Below are 24,030 nucleotides of genomic sequence, written 5' to 3' on the forward strand. Positions count from 1 at the left end.
AATTCTCTGTGGTTTTCACTACAAATAGATAAATTAACTGATGTTTCCAACAAGAGCATCTCTTTGAGATACGTGCGATATATTGACCATAATAAGGAAGATACATTTGAAAAAAAAGGTTTTGTTTAGAATTAGAAACTGATATAACAGGTATCAGTATATTTAACAAAATAAATTTTCATTTTTCACATCCAATGACTTACAGTGGCAAAACTGTGTTGGAATCTGGATAGTGTGCAGCCACTATGACAAGTCATCATATCGGTGTTGTCTCTTGAATAAAACAAATTGCAAATTCTAATATAATGATGACTCATTTTCACATACAGAGAACAACTAGCTTCTATAGAAATAAGTCTGGAATTACACGAGATAATGACGGTTGCTGTAAAAGTTATAAATTTTATAAAAAACAAATGCTCTTAATTCAAGACTGTCTTCTGCTCTTTGCATAGAAGTTAGTGGCAATCATATATCGTTTCTACTTCATACAGAAACTAGATTACTGTCGAGAGGGAAAATTCTTGCTCATTTATTAGAATTAAAAACAGAAGTCAAATTATTTTTAAATGATAAAAATCCAGCCTGGCCATTTATTTCGATGACAAAAATTGGATAGCAAAACTTTCATATTTGGCAGATATTTTCTCTATTCTAAATGAGCTAAATTTATTTTTACAAGGAAACCAGTCTAACATTTTCTATGCAAGATAAAATAGAGGCAATGAAAATCAAACTGCATAGATGAATTCAAAGAGTACATCCAGATGTTTTTGTTATGTTTCCGAACAATTCGCAAATGATTTCAGAATACAATTTTAAATTTGATAAACTACACATAAATTCTTTAATTATATGTCATCTGCAGAGATTAATTGAAAATTTCGATAAATATTTTCCAAATAATGAACTTGATTGTAGAAAATTGTGGATTCAAGATCCATATAATAACTTGAAAATACAAATTAATCACCAATGGACGATCACACGCTACTGAAATTGACAAAGGATTTAAGTCTGATCTACGTTTTCAAGAAGAAAAATTTGGTCCAATTTTGGATACATATCCAGAGGGAATATCTGCAGCTGTTTACTGTTGCCATTCAAAATTTGTTGTCTTTTGTTTCAACATAGTTTGTTTGAAAAGGGATTTTCCACAATGGTAAATATTAAAATGAAACAACAAATCCGAATCCAAATAGATTCTTGCATGTGAATAGCAATTGAGTAACAGAACTGAAGCAAGAATAGACAAGTTAGTAAAAAAAAAAAATCAGCTAATGCCTTTTATTCCCTTATAGGGAGAAAGGGAGAGGCCTTTATACCCTATCAGCTTTTTTTGGAGACTGAGTGGGCAGTTCAATCTCCACTGGTAGCCATCAGAGATAGCTGGCCGATGTCTATCACTAATTATAGCCGCTGCTGCCGATGAAGAGACTGGCAAGCACGTGTGCCATCTCTTGGTACCTAACCCTAAAAAGATATGTTATGTTACTAAGAAAGATTCCGGTAATTTAAACTTTTTTTAAAGGATGATGTGGAAGTTTTGGGGGGGGGGTAGAAAAAAAACCAGGTGTATATAATATTCATTGTTCCTGTGGCATCTGCTATGTAGGCCAGACGGGAAGATCAGGGGAAATTCATATGAGCGATCACCAAAAAGACGTGCAAAAAAGAAGAGAACACAAATCAGGATTAGCATATCATACAACTTCCACCAGCCCTAATGTACTCTGGCAAAAAAAAAAAAACATGCTTTACATTGAAAAAAATTGTTTCATAAGGAAATTTAAAGAAGCTACAAACATGCTTAGAATTCCAATGCAATGCAACGAAAACCAAGGCCTAATTCTACACCAAGTTTGGTCAGCATTGATAAAACACACCCAAGTCAGACCTCAGACAATGTGAACGCGAACAACAGAATGTGACAGCATCCAGCATTGTTCAAACTTCGCATTGCACTAAATCTACATTCGGATATTCAATTTAATGAACAGCTAGACAACTGCATAGAATGAACTATTTTGAGTAATTTCTCATTTTTGTGTTTTAACTTTTAGTTACCTTTGACCCCTGAAGATGTAAGTCATACGACTTACGAAACTTGTTGTGTTGTGATTTATTGTAATAAACATGTGGTCCAATTAACGGAATCTTTCTTATGAACTCCTTTCTTTTAGTGTTACACGGTGATCAGCATTCATTTAACAATTTTATGGAATTTACAACAGTGTTAAAAAACTTTTTTCTTATCCCTCTTAAAAAAATTTTCTTTTTTTTATCACAGTTGTAAATTCCATAAAATTTTAAAATGAATTTCTTATGAACTGATAAACCACAGAAACCTTCACATACAAGATATGTTACTGTCTGAAATAATGTGGGTACTACGGTCGATTTTCTTGAGTTTACAGGATGAAAAATCCGGGTTTCCGGGAGGGAAAAACCTGCTTGCCCATGGCAGAGATCGACTAACTCAGGAAACGGTCGAAGAAAGGCTTAGAAAAAGTTCTTCCAATCAGCGTCTAGACTTGAACTTAAGTCTAACTTTGAGCGACCAAGCACGGAGGACGCAAGCGTCATTTCCACTGAACTACAACAGAGGTCTCATTAAAATCCATTTAAGTTAATTTCTGTTTTCTGATTTTGTTTGGTCATTATATTCTGTAAGTAAAACCACTATTTAAAAAAAAAATGTTTAATTATTACTATTATGTTACTACAAACTAGGAGCCACAAAAATATTTTAGGATACTTAGGGGGCCATGACTACTTAAAGGTTAAGAACCACTGGCTGTAGTTATAACAATGGTTTTATAGAGTTTTAGTTTGAGGCTTTTGAAATGCTATTATTTTCCCATATTTTGTTTAATTTATTCATATTAGACAATCCAATGTTAAGTCTGTATTTTACTGTTTCTGTGTTGTCAAGACAGCCAAGTAATGAGTAATGAGACTGCCAAGATAAGTAAATTGCTTTACTTGTTCAAGTATATGATTTTCTAAGTTTACTGAAATCTTTTCCTCATCTCTTCCAATTTTCCTTGTTTTAGTTTTGTTTACACTGACTTTCATTCCATAAGATTTGGACTTTTCCTTTAAAATTTTTATTGTCTTTGCCAATTTTGCTTTAGATTCTGGAAGAATAATAATATTGTTTGCACATTTAATGAGGCTGATATTCATGTCATTTATGTGTATGCCTGGTTCTTCAGCTATGGATTTGCATATTTCTTAGAGACAAACAGTAAATAAAATTGGTGAGAGTGGGAAACCCTGCACGACTCCCTTTTCTACTTTGAGCTTGTCTTTTTCTTCTTCTCTTCAAGAATTAGGTATTTGCCTGTTCTGGCTTCATTGGTCTTTTCATCTTGCAGCTGAATATCTATTCATCTCTTTTGGTAATTGATATCTATCCATTTCTTTTGGAAGTCAATGTTTCCATCCTAAAAAGTTTATTAAATTTGAAGGATGCTTTGGTATCGTTATAATAATTTATAATAAAGGTGTATAGTTCTGAATCTAGCATCACAGATTTTAAGATGTTTATCATTATGTTCCCGTCAATGGAATCAAATGCTTGTTTGAAATCAATAAAACTGCAGTATATAGGCAAGTTGCATGCCCAGTACTTTTCAACCATGCTATTACCTATAAAAATGTGATCTATAGTAGATCTTCCAGATCTACTATAGACCACAGCATTTCCCAAACTATGTTCTGCGGAAAGTGAATAAGTGTTCCGTGAAAAATTATCAAAAATAATATGAGCCTGGAATGGTCTTAAATGCTGCGACAAGTTCAAACATGTTTGTAAATCAGGTGCTCCTCACTTTGCGTGTGGATTGTGCTATTAAGGCCAGTGCATGCTAGCCTTAATGCACAACCTTAATAGCCTTTGAATAATCAGAGTGAAGATTTTCAAGCTATGACTCAGTGGGTCTACAATTTTCACACGTTCATTTATCTCCCTTTTTGAAAATTGGTATTATGATTCCTGTTTTCCCATCACCTGGAATTTCAAAGTGTATAGTATTTGGTTAAAAAGTTTAAGCAGGAAATTGATGACTATGATGCAAGTATATTTCCACAGGTCAGTATTTAATTTAGTATTTAGTTAAAGAATGCTGATGATCTTGGTACATCATTATGTCTATGAAACAGAAAATCAAATTAAGATATATCAAATTTAATGCCACTTTCCTCATAATGTGATCTATGCTGGCAAATAAGAGTACATACAGCATGCACCCTTATCTTATACCCGATTTTATGTCAAACCATTTTCCAGTACCATAATCAACCATAACTGACAACTTGAGTATTTGCAATATATTCATCCATTATTGCCAATAATCAGTTATATGATTTATGCACCATATAACTGTAGCATTTCAAAGAGCATTTCTCTTGGTATCTTAATCCTTTTTTTAGTTCCACAAAACTTGGGTACAGATCCATAATATATTTCTGTGATTTCTTGACTATGTATCTTAAAAAGAAAAATCTGATTCCTGACACTCCTGATTTGGTACAGAAAACGGCCCACATTTTTTTTTTTTACCAAAAAGGAAACCTCTCCTCAAGTATGATTACATAAACCTTACCAGAAACACTTAGTATGGACATTAATCCATAATTACCACATTCATTTTTGTCCCCAATAGTCTCTTTATTTATTATTTTTTAAATGGGTATTATGAGAGCTCTATTCCAATCACTGGAGTAGCGATCTCATGATACCCATTTTATGCTGTGTTAAGATTAAGAGACAAGAAGTGTACTGATGTTCTGTTTTGAAGAGATGGAAGTTATAGTCATTGGACAACTACTTCATGGAGAAGGGTCTTCCAGAAGACAAACGTATAAAGAAAGATTCATGGAGTACCAGGTTAGATGGATTTACAATCAACTGTAAATGGATATTCAGCAGCTGATCTTTTTTTGTAACTTTAGCAAAAACGGAAATTGCAGAATGATGGATTCAAGTTCTCTCAAAGAGTGCTTTAAGAGGTATCTGTAGAAAAGATCACATGAAAATACACTGTATGAGACAGTGCTAGAGAAAGTTCCGTGAGGTCAATATTTAGATGAAATGCCTTCTGGCAGCATCTTTATCACCCCAAATGTGATAGAAGCATTCTAAGATTAAGAAGATTGGAGATTTGTAGATAAAAACAAAATTATGACTACCAGCAGTTATTACAAGAAACTGGGTATTTTAATTGCTCACTTATCATCCTTAGGTTTCATTTACCATGAAGAAGCCACAAACACATCTATTGGTGGTGAAACTAAGTATAACTGGGAGATGCCAGTAGTAACAATAGAAGGTACAGTAGTGAACAAATTAATCTGAACAAGCAGAAGTTATGTCAAGTTTTTAGATTTGGTTTGGTTTGGTTTTTGTTTCACTTCACAATAATTTTGGTTTCAGTTTACTATTTTCGGCTTTGGTTTTAGTTTACTATTTTGGCTGAGTGCTGCATGTTTTAATTGTCTCAACGATGTTTATTAATAGTGTAAACAAGTTGACATTTGTAGTGTTTTATTCATTTTGTGTAGCTATGAAATGGATATATCTCCAAGAAAGCATTCAAAAATATGTACTCTTTCTCAACACACATCCATGCCTCCAAGACAAATTGTAAATGAGTGTGGTGTTCATTTTGGTACTGTTAATGTGATTTTAAAGAGGTTTAGGGAGACAAATACCTACGGCTGCCGCCTGTTAGATCTCACCCTGAGGCAAACAATTAAATATCGCCCCTGATGGATTATAAGACAAAAATATAAGAAAATCTCCAATTGCTATTTCGATTTTATTACAAGAGAAACATTAATGCAAAATGATTACATAATATTAATTAAATGTTTGCTCTATGGGGATATCACACAACAAAACCGTTTATAAGCTCTTCTAAAATTTCTATTATAAGCTATGTCCGTCTCTATCGATATAGTTGCCAGACCACCCAATCTTTCTTGGGTCATTGAAGTTCGCAAATAATTTTAATCAGTTTAAGCTTGGGAAAACTTCTTACCGCAATTGCTATGCTTAGCAACGGCACCTACTGCAATTTGGTTGAATGAGCACCCTTATTACTCCGTGCTGTGAGGCAGACTGCCTCAATGCTACACCCTGTCGACAGTATACTGCAAATACCTTTTCTCCTGACAGAAAAGGAAAATGTGGGTGAAAAAGGAAAACTACACTTACTCAAAGTTATTTACTAGTTCGGAAAAGCAAAATGAATCGAAGGTTCCATGGGAATCTTGGATTCATTTTGGATTAAATCTCCAACCTGATGTCCTCCCAACAGCTTAACTGCTGGGAGGACATCAGGTTGGAGATTTAATGAAATATTTACATGCTGTAAATATTCCACTTATTTATTTATTTATGCTTATGGCTACATGAAAACTGGTAAGTGAAAAGTATGATCGCAATTTCCAGAAACAAATGATGAAAATCTTAACATATAAAAGTTCATTACATAAAAGGCACAACCTGCTTTCTAAGTCTTTCCTTTTTTTTAAAAATATAAAGCAAAAGTAACCTGTCATAATTAAGCTAGGGATAATTATCGTCCTGCTGCACCAAGTATGACAAAGGCTGCATGTTCTCACAACATTTCACAACATAAAAGTAGCTGTATTCCGAGGTTTAAGTAGAGAGCAGTTGTGTCTTGCGTGAGAAAACTTGATCTATTAGAGGAGGCCCATTTCACACTGTATCATCATCTTCTAACATGAGGAGGAGCTCTGCTGATACTATGACGAGGACTATGAGAGTAACTACGAGAATAACGTCTTCGTGGTGAGACGGGACCATGATCTTCTGTTTCCTCCATAACCGGTGGTTATGGAGGAAATCATACCAACTACAGGTCAAGGTCCAGGCTGGAAAGCCAATTCAAGGCCTCATCTGTCACCTTATGGATGTCCTGTAGGCCACCACCATGAAATTGGCACCTTGGGCAGTCGTACACAATATGAGTAATCGTCTGAGCCACGGGAGAACAATCACAATAAGGGTGATCTGACATCCCCCATTTATGTAGAAGATAGCCACATCTGCGCTGACTAGTTCTGATCTTGTTTATGGATGACCAAATCTTCCTAGGAAGATCAAAACCAGGCTGCGGAGAACAGGGGTCTTCTACCAGGAAGCCATTTGTTGGGAGACTGTTGAACCAGTATTCTCTCCATATATCAGATATTGATGGCAGCACAGCTGAAGAGAGTTTGCCCATGGACCAGAGAGGCTTTCTAGATTTGAGGCAAAGACCAGGTGGGTTTATGAGAGTCTGGTGTAGGGGGTAGGAGTGGGTTGCTCATTGCTTTATTAAATTCCTTAATTGAGGCTTATCTTCTCCGTATGTGTGGTGGAGCAATGTTAGATAGAACAGGCAGCCAGGAGAGAGGGGTGCTTCTCACTGTCCCACTAACTGTGCGCATGGTAGAGTTCAGCTGGGTGTCTATAATGTTAGTGTGTGTACTTCTTTCCCAGACAGGGGCACAACATTCTGCTGCAGAGAATGCGAGGGGCTAGTGCAGACGACCTTAGAACTTCTGCACCACAACCCCAGGTTGTTCCAGCAAGCCTTGAAATGATGTTATTTCTGGTTTTCATTTTATTTGAGAGATTGATGATGTGCCTTTTATAGGTTAGGCTTCTGTCCATGCTTACTTCTGTCCTTCTACCATTTTTCCACAGGAAAGGCTGAGTTGCCGATTCGCCTCTGCATTGTACAGGTGAAATACCGAGGACACTGTTTTCATTGGGTTTGGCTTCAAGTACCACTGCTTGAAGTACTCTTCCAGGATGTTCAGGTCTGTATTCAAGGTTGATTCTAGGTTCGTAAAGGAGGTGGATTGATGTAAGATCGCTAGGTCATCGGCGTACATATACTTGCTTGATCTGGTCTGAGGTAGATCATACATATAGATGTTAAAAAGTATAGGGGATAACACAGAGCCCGAGGAAGACCGTTGTGAAGGAATCTGGGCCTGCTCTTTATTTCGCCAATAGGACCCGGATCTTTCTGTTGGAGAGAATAGATTCAAAAAGTTGTAGATATTTTTTTACACTTTATAATATTCCCTAGTTTTAGGAGGAGGCCCCTGATCCAGATAGTGTCATAAGTAGATGTTAAATCAATGAAAGTGGCTCCAGATTTAAGTTTCTTCTGGAAGCCATTAAACCTCTAACATGGAAGTCTCCTACAGCAGACAATCTTGGATTGGCTGCTGTAGACTTAAATACTTGTATTTAGTTAACGTGTATAAAAGGCTATGCAGAAAAAGAGGCTCCAGTGGGCAAAAGATCACAAAGATTGGACTGGTGAGAAGTGGAAGAAAGTCGATTCTCAGATGAGAGCCATTTGTCCAAGGAGAGAGAGAGTGAGTACCCTATGTTTGCAAATCAGTGGCTCCCTTCAACAAGCACCCAAACCAGTTAAAAAGATGGTGGGATTGTTTTATACATGATGGTCCTGGATCACTTGTGCCTGTTGATGACAAGATGAAAAGTGGCCAATACATAAAAACATAGGAGAAAAGGGTGGTTCTACTAATTCAGAAAGACAAAGAGCTCACCTTCCAACAGGATCTTGCTCCATGCCATACTTCAAAAAAAGTGAGACTTCCTCAAAAATCACAACATTCAGTTACTTCAGTGGCCAGGTAACTCTCCTGACATTAACCCAATAGAAAATTTGTGGACCATGGTGAAAAAAAAGACTTGGAAAATTAAATTGCGATACAAAGGATAAAGGATAACTTAATATAATCCATTATTAAAGTATGGTTTCAAAATGCATAAATAAGAAAAATTATTATTATTATTACATAACACCTCCAGGGAGTCTAAAGACTAGTCAAGGGAAGGTACCTACTCTAAACTCTCCATCTCCACCAACCGCAACTACCTTCATCATCTAAAACAGTGTTTCCCAACATGTGGTCCACAAGTAATTCAAAGGGGGTCCACGGGATAGCTTATTTTCATTAAACTTTATCTTATCATGTTGCTCACACCTGGGATATTTGCAAAGTATATCTCTGGCTCAAGGCCCTGGTTTAAGTAAAATTTAACACGAATGTTGGTACCGTTACTGCTTCCCTTTGTAAAGCAGAGGTGAATAACCACCCCTTTGTAATTTAATTTAATTTAATAAATTATAATTTATAATATTATATTGGGTTTGAGATAATTTATAATATTATATTGGGTTTGAGATTTATATTATAATTTATATTAGAAATAAATTTTATAATATTATACAAGTGTGTTTTTCTCAGTTTAATATTCAGTTTTTCTTCTTTTGGTCAAATAATTGAGTTCACAATGAAACTTCTGATTTTCAATTTGTTCATGATCTTATTTAGATATGGATCAGTGGTTAAAGTGTGGATCGTTGAAATGCAAGACAGACAATAATCCAAGTGGATCTAGTGTTGTCGAAAATAGTACTAGTGCAGATAAAGTTCCTTCCCTCAAAAGATCATGCAAATATTGTCCATCCTATTCGCAAATGGGATTTTCCATTTTGAATAAAGATGATGAAGACAGACCACATAGTGCTCTTTGTTACAAAATGTTATCAAATGAATCTATGAAACAGTCGAAGTTGAGACGCCACCTTGAAACAAAACATGGCAAATCAGTTAATATGCCAATAGAATATTTTCAAAATAAAAAACTGCAACTTTGTGGTTCACAGAATTTAGTTAACGACATTGTGTGTGGAACAAAAAATGAAAAGGCTGTTCTTGCCTCTTACGAAGTCGCCCTTCTGATCGCTAGAAATGGACAACCTCCATACAATTGGGGAAGGTTTAATTTTGCCTGCGACAAAAGCTATCACAAACAACTTCTTTAGTGAAAAAGATGTCAACAAGGTGTCTCTAATATCGTTATCTGACAATACTGTGAAAAGAAGAATTGACGAGATGGCTCAAAATGTGAAAGATATTTTGCTAGAACGTCATAGTGAATATTTTGTGTTGCAGTTGGATGACAGCCACAATATTTCAAATGATGCTAATTCGCTAGCTTTTGTATGATATGAACACGAAAATAAAGTTTGTGAAGAACACTTTTTGTTCTGTGAATACAACCTCTTCATACAACTGTTGAAGCCCTTTTCAAAGTTGTCAATGACTTCATAACTACAAATAAACTACAATGGCAAAAATGTGTAGGTATCAGCACAGATTGTGCTCAGGCAATGTCGGGAATACATAAAGGTGTGGTCACACATATTCAGAAAGTTGCACCTCTTGTGAAATGGACACATTGTTGTATACACCGCGAAGTACTAGCTACACGCCATATGCCCTCCAAAATGAAAACCATTCTACACGAGGCAATAAAAATTGTCAATTTTATTAAAGCCCATCCTCTTAACAGCTGGTTATTTACTGCACTTTGTAATGAAATGGGAAGTGATCATGAACACTTATTATTGCACTCAGAAATCTGATGGCTGTCCCATGGTAAGGTTCTGATGTGGTTGCTTGAGCTTCGTGATGAAGTAAGGTTGTTCCTCGTAAACTCCAAATTTGAGTTAACACACTATTTAAATGATTTCACATGGCTCTCATCTCTTGATTACTTGGCAGACATTTTTAACATCTTGAATACTCTTAACTCGAGCCTTCAAGGTACATCTGTCGGCGTGTTTTCTGTGCAAGACAAGATAGAGGCAACAATCAATAAGTTAAATTTGTGTTGCAACCGTATCAAAAAAGGAAAATACAATTCCTTTCACACCCTGAGTGATTTCATTGATTTCAGTGAACAACACCTTTTTAGCGATGTTGCTGAAAGTATGATTGAACATATGAGGTCATTGGCATCTCAACTACGTCTGTATTTTCCGGTTTGTCTTGAAAAAAATGACTGGATGAAAACTCTTTCTAGACTCCGAATATGAACTTCCTTCTGTCAAAGCAGAACAATTTATTGAGCTATCCCGTGATTCAACATTCAAAATGCTGTTTCCTTTGTTACCGTTACTGGAGTTTTGGTTCCAAGCTAAGTCTGTTTCCAAAAGGGCTGTAAGACATCTGCTGCCATTTGTCACTACATATCTTTAAGAGACAACATTTTCTCATCTTGTATATATGAAAAACAAATACAGGAACAGAGTTAACGTTGAGCCAGATCTACGTCTGAAATTATCAAGTTTGTTGACGTCTGAAAAACAGCACCAGCCATCACATTAGGTGAGTATTAAATTTATAATATTAAGCCTAATTGATATGTTCATATTCTTCCGAATATCTTCATTTATAACAATATTGCATTGTCATAAATGACAAATTTAGTGATGTAAAATTGTAATTTATTACTTCATCTTTATGATATGTAAAATATAAAAAATTTCCATTTCGGATTTTATGGGGCCACGGTGAATTAACGTTCGCCACGGGGGGGGGGGGTCTGCGCCATCAAAAAGGTTGGGAAACACTGATCTAAACCTACGCCATCTACCGCCAACCACCACCATTAGTATTTTCACAGACAATCACAAACATCCATTCCCACGGCAGGATTCGAACCCGCAGCATTTCGGCTGCAGAGCGGATACGCTAACTACTCGGCCAACCAGCCTGGTTGGCCGAGTGGTTAGCGTACGAACTTGTTACAAACAGAGGAGCATGTAAATTATGAGGTAAAGTTGGAGCTTAATTTTTGGTATTCATTTTCTTGAGAAATTAAAATTTTTCTTTAAAATGTGAGTGTTTGGATTAATTTGTTCGCTACTGTATATAATGTACTGTAGGCAGAGCAAAAGGTGATGTGCTTTAGTCATCTATGTGAATCTATTTATCTATGGAAAAGAACAATCGTATCAGACAATCAGTCAATATTGATTGTTAATACCAGAAAGGTTTTTCTTGATGGGGAGGGGTATGCGAATTTTGAAGACTCGAAAGCGGAACCCCCCCCCCCTTTCGAGTCATCAGAATTCAAGGAGAACTGGCCTACCAGTACGAAACTCGGGGGGGGGGGGTTGCAGGATAATCTATTCTGAAATGTGATCTTGTCACATTTCAGAATAGATTATTTTCACACATGAAATTCAATTTTTTTTATTTTGGGGAATAGACAATAAATAAACTGTGCAGCAACAAGTTCAAATCTTGGAGCTCTCAAATCTCAAAGAACAATGAAGGAAAAATAGTATATTTTAAGTCAAGTGACACAAAGGTCATTATAATTAATTCACTAATGGCTCTACAATCATCATTAAAGGATTAACAGAGAAGGCCAATTAGATGCCAACAAGGCAGAATGCCACTCATACCTTGATCCATGAAAAATCCAAAGATAGTCTGAATATTTTATCCACTTCAACCAGTTGGGTTAATACATAGTATTTTTATATAATATATTTTATTTATAGTTAATATATAATATTTTCATTCCATTCATAATCCTTTACCTAAACGGTGAGTTTATTTAACATCATCCTACAGGATATACGTATCACCTGTATTAGCTACTATCCTCCACACATTGCACCCTAACAACTAGATAATATCACCCTCCCAAATTATTCAAATCATTAATCTACAAATTAAATTGCATAAATCCAAATATAGAGTTCTATGGCACACCACAGCCACAAGCCTTCTCCTAGATTCAACTCCACCATATAATATCCTGATGTCCATCAGCTACTCTTTTATTCAGCTTTATATCCATCCCAATTTGTTCCAATTTATATAAGGATTGCATTATCTATCCTGTCAAATGCCTTTGCTAAGTCTGGAAATATCAAAATATAGTGCTACTTTATTGTAGAAAGTGAGTAAATTACTAAGATGAAATTAGATGAAAATAAATTACTAATTTTTTCCAAAGATCTCCTTCAAAAAGCTATACTGTTCCCCACAAAATATAATTTATTCATCCATTCCTAACTGTTGCTCTTAACCAACTACTTAAATAACTTTACCACCAACTGCCCTGCCAAGATAGTGATTGGGATATTTTCTACCTCTATCTTTGTGCCTCCTTCATATAAGAGAGTTTTTATGTCTTTCAGTTTCCTTTGGGGCCTTACCTATGTTGAGACTTAAAACAGAGACCTGGTCAAGGACACTGCCATTTCTATTGCACTTTCTCATAATACATTGGGTGAGCCAATATCTCACAAAAATCACAGCTGTAATCTACACTTTTATTGTCATATTGATCCTGTCAACTTTAGTCACTGCATTATCTCTAAATGGATGCTATTATGCAAGTGTGTATAGTGATAGTTCAGTAACTAATTGCTTTGATTTTGTCTACTTGCTAACATCAGCATTTATTAAAGCTATGATTCCAAAATCATTTTTGCTTTCACCTGCTACACAGTGAAAGAACTCCTTTGGTTTGCTCAGTTAATTTCCTTCCATAACTTGAGTTTGCCTGCATTATGTAATGAGCTTGTCAATCACACTTCCCTTCATACTCATTCCTTTTTTTCATAGCTCCTACTGATGATAATGCTATTCATTCATTCAACAAAACATGATTTATCCTCCTAATCCTGGGAATATAGTCTGAATGCTTCTCTCACCATCCTCCACCTCTCATAAATTTCTGATGTATTGCTAATATCTGTCCCTTGCACTTTATGTAATGACACTGCTTCAAGCTGTGCCGTTATAGTGGTGATCCTATCAGGTCACCACTAACAGCTAAGCATGATCACTGTCTTGTCAGTCAGAGACAAAGTAATTAACTTTGCTAAGAAAAACCTCTAGGACCTATCAGAATCCTCATGCTGAAACTCTAGGTTATCTCCATAATGTTTTTTTGATAATAATTCATCAGCAGCTGCATATATTTTATTTTCTTTCCTCCAGTTCATATAATGGCATCTTGCTGCCAATGTTTTATTCATACTGTAATATTATGCATGTCTTATTATCTAATTATTTAATCAAACATTACTTTTTCTGTACTTCAAACAACTAAGTTAGCTGCTTAATATCCTGAAAATAGTTTCAGACAAGAGAGAAATACTGATAAAGAATTATTATTTTTTAATCCATAAGAGATTATTAAAATGCTTCATTCAAACACTAAAAAAATGAAACCTTGCTTTGTATGATGCAAAAGGCATCCCATTCACAACTGGTTTTTAGGTTTTTATTTCCTTCTCTGACATTTTTTTAGAAGTTTACAATGTATAGTGAACTTCCATCTTCTTGGGCTACAGAGAGAGAGAGAGAGAGATTAGTGAAATGCTTCATTCAAGCATTAAGAAAATGAAATATTGCTTTATATGATGCTGAAGATATGCTACTGAACTGGATGTTTTTATTTCCTTCTTTGTCTATTATTATTTAATAGTAATATATTTAATTATATAATTCAATGATAAGATAAGCACCCTTGTTGTGATACAGGATATTTCATTTGGATCATGGAAACTGCAGAAAATATCAGAGAAAATTTTTCTTTTTAGTTATGTAACAGCTATGCCACAGCTGTTACATAATCAGAGAGAGAGAGAGAGAGAAAGATTATGTGATACCCAGCAAATGGGCTCAGCAACATTACACTACCTAATTTTGAATTTAGTGTAATGCTGACGAGGTTATTCCTGATGTAGTTAATATATAAATATCATCGACTTCTGTGGTTTTCATTACTGATACATTCAGAGACTTTTAATCTACCACTGAAACAAACTACAGTTGCCTCAGATCACAGCAAACTTATGGAATGCTAGACTGTACCAATGAGGTTTAGGTTAAACTTTCTAGAAGTTTGTTATAGTGAGCAACTTTGTTATAATAGTGTTTGCTATACCAAGGATTGCCTGTATTATTAGCTTAATAGTACCTGTTCTGCACTAAGAAGTCTACAATATGTAGTGAACTTCCATCTTCTTGGGCAACTGCTACATGAAGACTTGTTTCGCCATTTAGCTGTAAAAGTTAGTTAAGAGTTAAAAACATGAACTCCTAAAATACGAATTGAATTTTCCTAACAACTTTATTGTTATTAGCATTTCATAACTACATTTATGATCAATGAACTTAAAAATGAAACAGTTCCTGTTTTAACCTAAGTGAAAAAGCTGAAAATTATAAACTGGCTTGAAAGTAAAATGCCATCCTTTTTAGACAGTTAAAAAAATCTTTTTCAGACATAACAGATAATGGAACATATAATTTAATTATCTTACAATCAGGAGTTGATCATATTCAGTTAATGATTATAAGATAGAAAACTGATAAGACTGATTCTATAATATAAAATAGAATTGCTTATTTTTTTATTCAAGATATAGTTAATATTGAATTTGACCACAAAATTATATACTATTATTAATGCTATGGAGTCAAAAGACTCATTGTGGGAGGTACACACTGTTACATACAAAGCCTATCAAACTGTGTTTTAAACTCATTCAATAAATTTGCATTCACCATAATGTCATTTCACTTACCAACCACTCCCCATGCAAAGAACCTGCCCCTTATGCCCCTGCTCACACCTTCCTTATAGAGCTTTTCAGGGATATTTGTTCCTCAATTCAATGAAAAATTTCTTCCACATTAACCTGGTAACAACCCTTCATATCCCCACTCTTCCTCCTATTCACAAGGCTTTGCAAACTGCATTGCTTCAATCTGCCTTCATATCTTATATTCCAATAGTTATCATTAGTCAGTCCTCTGGACCTTTCGAATATATCATCATCACCATGAAAACCAATCTGTCAAAAATAATCCATACGAGGCCTGATCAAGACCTGATACAATAGAACCAGAACCTCTTTATTTCTGCATGTTAAGGTCCTCTGCATCATTGCCATAATCTGATGTGATGAAATCACAACTTGTGCAATGTTGCCTCTTAACTTCAGATCCTTATCCACCACCACTCCAAAGGTCTTGTTTCTCCCAACTTCCTCCAACATGTGTATACTTTGTATCTCATTGTTGCCTACCAAATTTCAGTAACTTACACTTTGCAACATTGAACTGACATGTTCCATAGTGCTGCCCATTCATAAAATCTATTCAAGGTCTCCTGTAAGGCCACAACATCTGCTTGATTCCTCATCATTGAACTGACATGTTCCATAGTGCTGCCCATTCATAAAATCTATTCAAGGTCTCCTGTAAGGCCACAACATCTGCTTGATTCCTCATCGCTTTCCCCATTTTGCATAATTTGCAAACAGTTGTATATCACCAGTTAATCCATCCCGATATCAATTAAATATGCAAATTAAATAATAATGATCCCAAAACAGGTCCCCGTGGCACACCACTAGTGACTTTTCTCTTTTGGAATAATGTACAACTTGCTGATACCTATCTCAGGGCCGGCTTCCTATCCAACTCTTTATTATCCAATTCCATCTACTTTAGTATAATTAAAACTTGTGGTGTGGCAATCTATCAAAAGCCTTTGCAAAAATCTAATTATGTCAATGTGCATGTCAATCTCCAATCTCCCTTGTCCAATACATTCATCATGTTGTTATAGTATATAAGTTTTAAAACAAGACTTCCTTAAAAAAAAACAAAAAAAAAACATGCTGACAAGCACAAAAGAATACCAGTGTTATCAACCTATTTTTGTATCCTGTCTCTCACCAACCTCTCCATACCTTAACTCCAGATATACAGATCAGTCTATAATTTCTAGCCTTATCACCACCTTTTTGAAGTGGAACAATTTTACCTTCCATTTTTTTGCGATTTGTGCTGGCGCAAGACTCTTGTTAAATGGGTAGGCCAAGGTTGAGGCTAACTCCTTGGAACACTCCTTTAAAACATACGATGATATGTCATCAAGTCCTATTGTTTTATTGAAATCTAGATTACTTATCTCTGTCTATATTTCGTCTTCTCTAATTACATTCCCTACACTCGCGTCTGATTTCACACGGAGGATGAAACATCTAAATGAAATGTTCACTGAAGACCTCTACTATGTCCTCTGTAGAAGTTAGCAATCTCCCAATTTTACCCATTAACATTATCTTACCATTATCATTCTTCTTTCCACATTGGAAATTTTTTTCTATGGTTTTTATTGGCTTGATTAACTAGTTTCTGCTCATACTGCACTCATAATGAGTCACTCTCCTGGCCTACTCTTTGGCAATTTACTATTACCATTATTCCTCTTTTGCTGTCTCCAAAGTACCTTCCTCCATATTTCATGCTTAATTCCCTCATTCATCCATTTGACATCTATCTTATTCAGCATTCTGATCTTCAGGCTACATTCACACATTGATGACTTTTTTTTTTGTCAGTTCCCTAAGAGTATTTATTTCCTTTCCACTCAACTTCTCATTTCATGCTATAGCTCCAAGCTGTCTCCTAAGCATGTCTTAATCATTAGCCTTGTACTCGAATATCCCTTTTCTTCACAGAAGTCTTAAAATGATCAGATCTAAAACCCTCGATCCTAGCATGCCCTCATTTACATACTGCCTAAGATACACTGTTTGGAAAGAAGTCAGTAGACACCATAGTGTGAGGAACAAACAGACATGGTGCCCAGCTTAATAAGATATAGGACCTACATTCACTGAAATGACTATAGTAAACCCAGAGGGCATATTTTATACAACTGCGATACATGGGAATTTTTGGACCGCTCTTGTGAAGGAATGTAATGAGCTCAGTTCATCTCACAGATGTTCAATAGGGATGAGATCAGGGCTCTGTGGAGGCCAGTCAAGTGTGGTGACATTCATGTCCACAAATGAGCAGCCTTATGATACAATGCACTGTCTTTGTCTTGTTGAAAGAGATAATGGTCATTTCTGCAAAAATGCCACAAAGTAGGAAGCATTGCTTTTTCCAGAATGTTTGGATACCTCTTGGAAGAGATACCACTCTGAGTTCAATGTTAATGGCATCACAAACATCTAAGGACAAACCAGGAAAAACAGAATCATACCATCACATCAACACATCTGAATTTCAAAGTTGGAGTTATGCACTCTGGTAAGAGATGTTCACCAGACATATGCATATCAGTCCATCTGCTCATTAAAGGGTGTAGTGTGATTCATCACTCCATAAAGCAGATTTCTAAACTTCCACATCCCACTGTAGATACCTTTTGCACCACTGAAGATGATGCTGCATGTTGGTTCAGATAATGTGAGGCTTGCATATTGCAGTCCTGCCATGGTAAACCATGTTGCAAGCCTCAGTTCTGAATGTTTTTGTGCAGATTAATGTTCCAGTCGATGCCTGAAACTCCACTTTGACATGTTCGGAGTTTTGGCAATGAATGGCAGTTTTTATATATGATTCTTCATAGCACAATACAGTAATGTTCAATGAGTGTGGTGAGCATTCTACTGTGGGTAGCAGTTGACTCCCTGCACTTCCATCTCAGAATGTTATTATTATTATATTAAGGGCAACTCCAAGGAGTCCTTAGACTCACTGAGAGAGGCTCTAAACATCATGTCAAGAACTATTCAGCATTTGCACAGTCTATTACTCTTTGCTTTGAACTCATTCACAGTCATGGCACACAACAGACTCTGGTAGCTTATTCCACTCATTCACCACTCTCCAAGTAAAAAACCTAGTTCTAACACCCTTGCTCAGTTACCATGGATGGCCACTAGTTCTCCCACCACCAGACCTATTCTGAAAAATTTCCTCTGAATTAATCTTGTAAAAACCCCTCAGTAATTTGAATGTCTCAATCATATCATCCCTTTCCTGCCTATCAAACAATTTTTGTAACCCACAGATCTTCAACCTGTTCTCATAAGGTTCATTCCATAGACCAGCTACCATACTGGTCACTCGCCTCTGAATCCTCTCTACTTCCTCCCCATCAAGAAGAAACCCTGGCACCCAAATCTGGGCACAGTAGTCAAGATGAGATCTTATCCAGGCTCGATAAAGAGGTACAATAACCTGCTTGTCAAAGTATTCTTCAGTAACCAAATGATCTGATGAGCTGATTTAGCGACTTTTGCTATGTGCCCTTAAACTTCAACTCCCTATCCACCAACACTCCCAAATCTCTGGCTTCGACAATTTCATGGAGTACAGTTCCACCAATGTGGTATACTGGTGCAAATCTTTTCACCCCAAAATGTATAACCTTACATCACATCAACACATCACATCTTACCACACTAGTTAACCTTACACTTTTCCACATTAAACTGATATCCATTCTCCTTAGCCCAGTCTGCCAATCTATCCAAATCATCCTGCAAAATTCTGACATGATGTGTAATTACTATTGCTCTACCCAACTTTGAATCATCAGCAAATAAATGAACAGTTCCTCTGCTATATCATTAATGAACAAATTAAATGGCAGTGGTCCAAGAACAGAACCATGCACAGGCCTTCTTTTGGACTCTACTCCTGAATAAACTACTTTCTGATATCTGTCCATCAACCACACTCCTATCCATCTCACCAACCCTATATTCATCCCCATGTGCTGCCGTTTACCTATTATTATTGCATGTGGTATCCAGTCAAAGGTCTTAGCAAAGTCCAGCAGTATCACTGTAAACCCATTACCCTTATCCAGTTCAACCGTCACTGTATTATAAAACATGAGCAAGTTACTGGGGCATGATCTACCCTTCACAAAATCATGCCCCCCCCCCATCTATCCATTCCTGTATTCTGCTCTTGACTAATATCTCCAATATCTTGACAATGACTCCTGATATGCTGATCAGTCGGTAATTTGCAGCAGCAGTCTTGAAGCCTCCTTTATGCAATGGAACTATTTTCCCCTCTTTCCACTCCCTCGGGACTAACCCAGAGCTGAGACTTAAACAGCATGGTCAAGGGCACTTTCATTCCTTTGTTGCTTTATGTAACACTCGAGCTGGTATACCAGCCAATTCAGATGTATTCACATTTAGGTTATGTAATATACTATTCACCTCCATTTCGTACCCCTCAATTACTGTATAAGCCATTGGTTCCCTCATTCCTGCAATATCACCACCTGGATGATATACTCTTGCAACCTGTTCACTTAGTAATTCTATTATTTCGACTGATTCAGTTACCCCCCCCCCCCACCACCATCAGCATCCCTTAAAATCATTCTGCTGTATAAATTTTTTCTTTTACTTGCAGCATATCAAAAGAATTGTTTGGGATTTTCTATAGCTTGCGTTGCTAATTTCCTTTCATAATCTGCATGTGCTTTTCTTACCACACTAGTTACCCTTCTGGATGTGCTTTGTACTGTTCGTGTGCCTGCAGGTCACCTTTCTCCTTAAATTCCCTCCACAATTGTTTCTTTTTTTTTTTTTTGCAGCTCAAGCTTAATGGTGTTATTCATCCATTTAACACCCACTTGATTTACTTTCTGGAACTCTAGGTATGCAGTCAGCCATTACCTCCCTCAACCACTTTCCATGCACTATCAACATCCAGCCCTTGCAGTTTCACATGCCATAGCACTGAACTAAGCAATCTCCTAAGCTTGTCATACTTACCAGACCTGTAATTTCACATATACCCCCATCTTAGCTGAAAATTCCACACCTTTAGTTATCTTTCAGGTCAAGACCTTGTATGATCACTCTCACCAACTGGTGGCAGCATGGTCATATTCGTTATAGTCAAATTCTTAGATGCAATTATTCAATGTTATTCTCTCGAACCCTTGGTATATATTCCATTACATGCTGTCTCAGGTAGTTATCCCTTAATAACTGCATAAAATCTATTTCCTTCCTCCCATGTGTCCTTTCCTCTCCTCCATCCAATCAATGTTACCATAGTTGAAATCCCCATAATAATTACCTGTTCTCCACTCATTGAGTCTATTTGCCTATGCATACTATCTCCATCATCTACTCCATCACCTAGTCTACAGCAGCACCTAACTGTATATTTTGTTCTGCTGGCCTCAATCTCACACCAGATAGCCTCAAATGTGCTATTTTCACTATCCTGCAGTTGAACTTCTATTCTCTTTGGCTGCAGTTCATCAGCTATCATCAATAACACTCTTCCCCCCAATCATTTCTCTCTGTCTTTCCTGAGACCTATCTTGATGCCTTATACTAACTATCCCATTCTGGTTTATAATTCGTGCTAACTCAGGCATATGATACACATTCTTACACACAACTGCCTCACTGATGTATGCATATCCACCAACCCCCCCCCCCCCCCCCAAAAGCGCTGGTTTCCCTGATTCTGCACATCCATTTTCACTTCATTCAGCAACAATTTTTCCAGTCTCTGAACACCAAATCTATTCAGATGCACAGCACCCTTCTTGTATAAGTTCTTTCACCCATCAAACTCACTCCACACCAATCCTCTTGCATAACCTAAGCATAGTCATTCACAATTATGGCCCTCCTTCCTCAATTCTACTCTGTCATATCATGGCAACAGACTCACTATCTTAACTCTCCCTTTTCTTTTGCCACTTCCTGTAATTCTTTCAAATCCTCTCTCATAGCATACTTTTTGCCTTTTAAATCATTCATTGCAGCCACAACAATCATTTCTTTCACCCTATACTTCTGTGCTCTAATAGCCTCACTTACATCATCAATTTGCTCTCAAACCAAACTCCAGCCACTCTCGGAAAAGCATATATTCCACGGACCTTACACTGGATGAAGTTCCTTTGATTAAATTCTTTAAACAATGACGATGATTTGGACATCATTGTTCTACTTCGCAGTGGTGCCATGTGCTACGCATCTTATTGTATCTTATCAAAATACTAAATTAAAAGGCATTTAAATTAACACTATTGATAAACTTTTTAAGCTAAACTAATTAACTCCACAATATACTCTAATTCTAGCACAATTTTTAAACTAATAACGCTATTTTTTTAAAACTAAATAACTTATCTTTTGGAGCTCTTCAAACACAGTCCCACCATCAAACATGCCACCTGACCCTATCACTAATCACTGACTGTTGACCTGTAATGACAAAATTTGTCAGCAATTTGCTGAACAGATATGCCTGCAACATGGCATTCTATAATAATGCCTCTTTCAAACTCTATCAATACCATTCTTGCAACAATTTCACCCGGACACAGTTGCACTGACTTGGAAGCATCATATTTCTCCAATTAGCGTGTTTGTAGCTGGTATAAATTGGCAGAATATGATGCTGTGATATCTCCACCACACCTGCTTAATCACCTTCATTGCTGATAACCCCATATATCCACTCAGTCACAAATTTCCCATTCACATCCTGATCCATTTAATGAATGTATGCATAAGAATTGATATTTCAATATCCATTCTCCCTATTGGATAATGGAAGGAGATGTACATGATATTGAAAGTAGATGTAGATATGTAAATGGCAGACATGAAGACATTGCCATATCTCCATGTCCATCATATACATATATGTTAATTCCATAATCATACTCTACTATAAATTAGGGACCGTAATGACACACAAAAATATTTCCCTAAGGATATTCAAGTGGTCTTGATATAACATTGGGTAAAAAAAAACAGAAAAAATTAAAAAAAAAATCCCCATGGAATTATAAAGATGAACATAATTATAAATTATTTTTACAGTTCTTTAAAGAGGTGGTCTTGAACCTCTCACCTGCTGCCAGGAGCATATATTCACTACTTGAAAGACTTTGTGGGCCACAAACAAAATCTGTTGTCCCCCCCCCCCTTTTTTTTTTAAATAGAGAGAGTTAGTCAAATTATGCCCTCAGTGTTGGAGATGGAAGCAGGATAAAATACTTGAAAATGTACTAGTAAACAATAAAATTTAGGGAAAATGGATATGTTGCGCCCACTGGAAAATTGAGATGGTCAGTAGATATACAAAACAAAAAATAAAATGTCATAGTCAAAAGATAAAATTAAACTTATGAAATTAATACATTAATTTATTAAAAGATATACATACATACATACATTCAATGTGATATTTGAGGCTGCAAATTATTAGAAAGTTCATTAATATTTACTTCAATGTTCGTGACATGTAATTTTAAAATATTATGCAAATGATCATTTGAAAGTCTTGTTCTACACTTTGATTTGACTGTTTTCATTTTTTAAAATTTTGATTCACAAATATATGTGCTACCAAAAATGAAGATAATGGCTGCAGCAAATTGCTTTATTATTATTATTATGTGACACCTCCAGGGAGTACAAAGACTCATCGAGGGAGGTGTCAGCAGAATCAAATGATTGATCCCTTCCAACTACTAATTGCACTCAAACTTGCTTAACTTTTTGTGAGCCATTAGTAGCAGAGGCTCTACCAATCAACCAACCTTTGCTGGCAAAGGTTGCTTTAGATTTGCAAACATAAGAATATACTGAACGAGAATTTCATAGACATTATTTACCAAACTATCTCATTTGCATGCAGAATAATAATAATCACTTTGAGTTGGACTCTTAAAATAATGAACTCTGATTACCACAGTCTATAATCACTACCACTGGATACACATTAACTGATAAAAGTAATAAATAAAAAAAAAACCAACAAATCACCCATACCTAGACCCAAGACATTATGGAAGAACTCAAACACTTTGCAAAACGTATCTGGCATATGTCTCTATGGGTACTGACTGAAAGAGGGAGGGGGGGGATGAATTTGCACTTATGATTGGCTTCATTTGGCCAGTTTTGACCTGTCTTAAAATCAGCTGTTTCTCACAGTTTTTTACCTCCTCTCATGTGCAATTTTCTTCAGAATGGCAATGAGACTGCGTGACATTCCATAGGTTGTTATAATGTTTTTTTCTTTTTTTTGTGAACATCAACCATCCTTTGTGCTTATAGAATAATTTTATGTGGGGGAGAGGGGGTTGAGGAAGTACCGTAAAGAAAATGTTAAAAACTCTTCTGTGCAATTGAACTTTAAAATATGCTGTAGCATTCTTTGAAGACAATGATAATACTGAATATGCTTATGTCAGCTGTGGCAATTTTATGAAAGCTGATCTGATCATGCTTATCATTACTGCAGTTTAAAAAATAATTTTCACTGTTT

At 36.0% G+C, this 24,030-nt stretch overlaps 1 protein-coding gene across 3 annotated transcripts in view; it reads right to left on the reverse strand.

The window, feature by feature from the left end:
• Positions 1-24,030, reverse strand: part of Asap (ArfGAP domain of ASAP) — a 718,739-nt gene that overhangs the window by 298,466 nt on the left and 396,243 nt on the right. For all 3 annotated transcript variants that reach the window (XM_090411444.1, XM_090411445.1, XM_090411443.1), the window contains exon 19: positions 14,861-14,946. In XM_090411444.1, the coding sequence (XP_090267570.1) occupies positions 14,861-14,946 (86 nt within the window). The remainder of the gene's footprint in view (positions 1-14,860; positions 14,947-24,030) is intronic.

This window comes from Typopeltis vanoorti, chromosome 21 (assembly GCF_054136105.1).
Source record: "Typopeltis vanoorti isolate ZY-2024b chromosome 21, IOZ_Tvanoo_1.0, whole genome shotgun sequence".
Classification (NCBI taxonomy): Eukaryota; Metazoa; Arthropoda; class Arachnida; order Uropygi; family Thelyphonidae; genus Typopeltis; species Typopeltis vanoorti.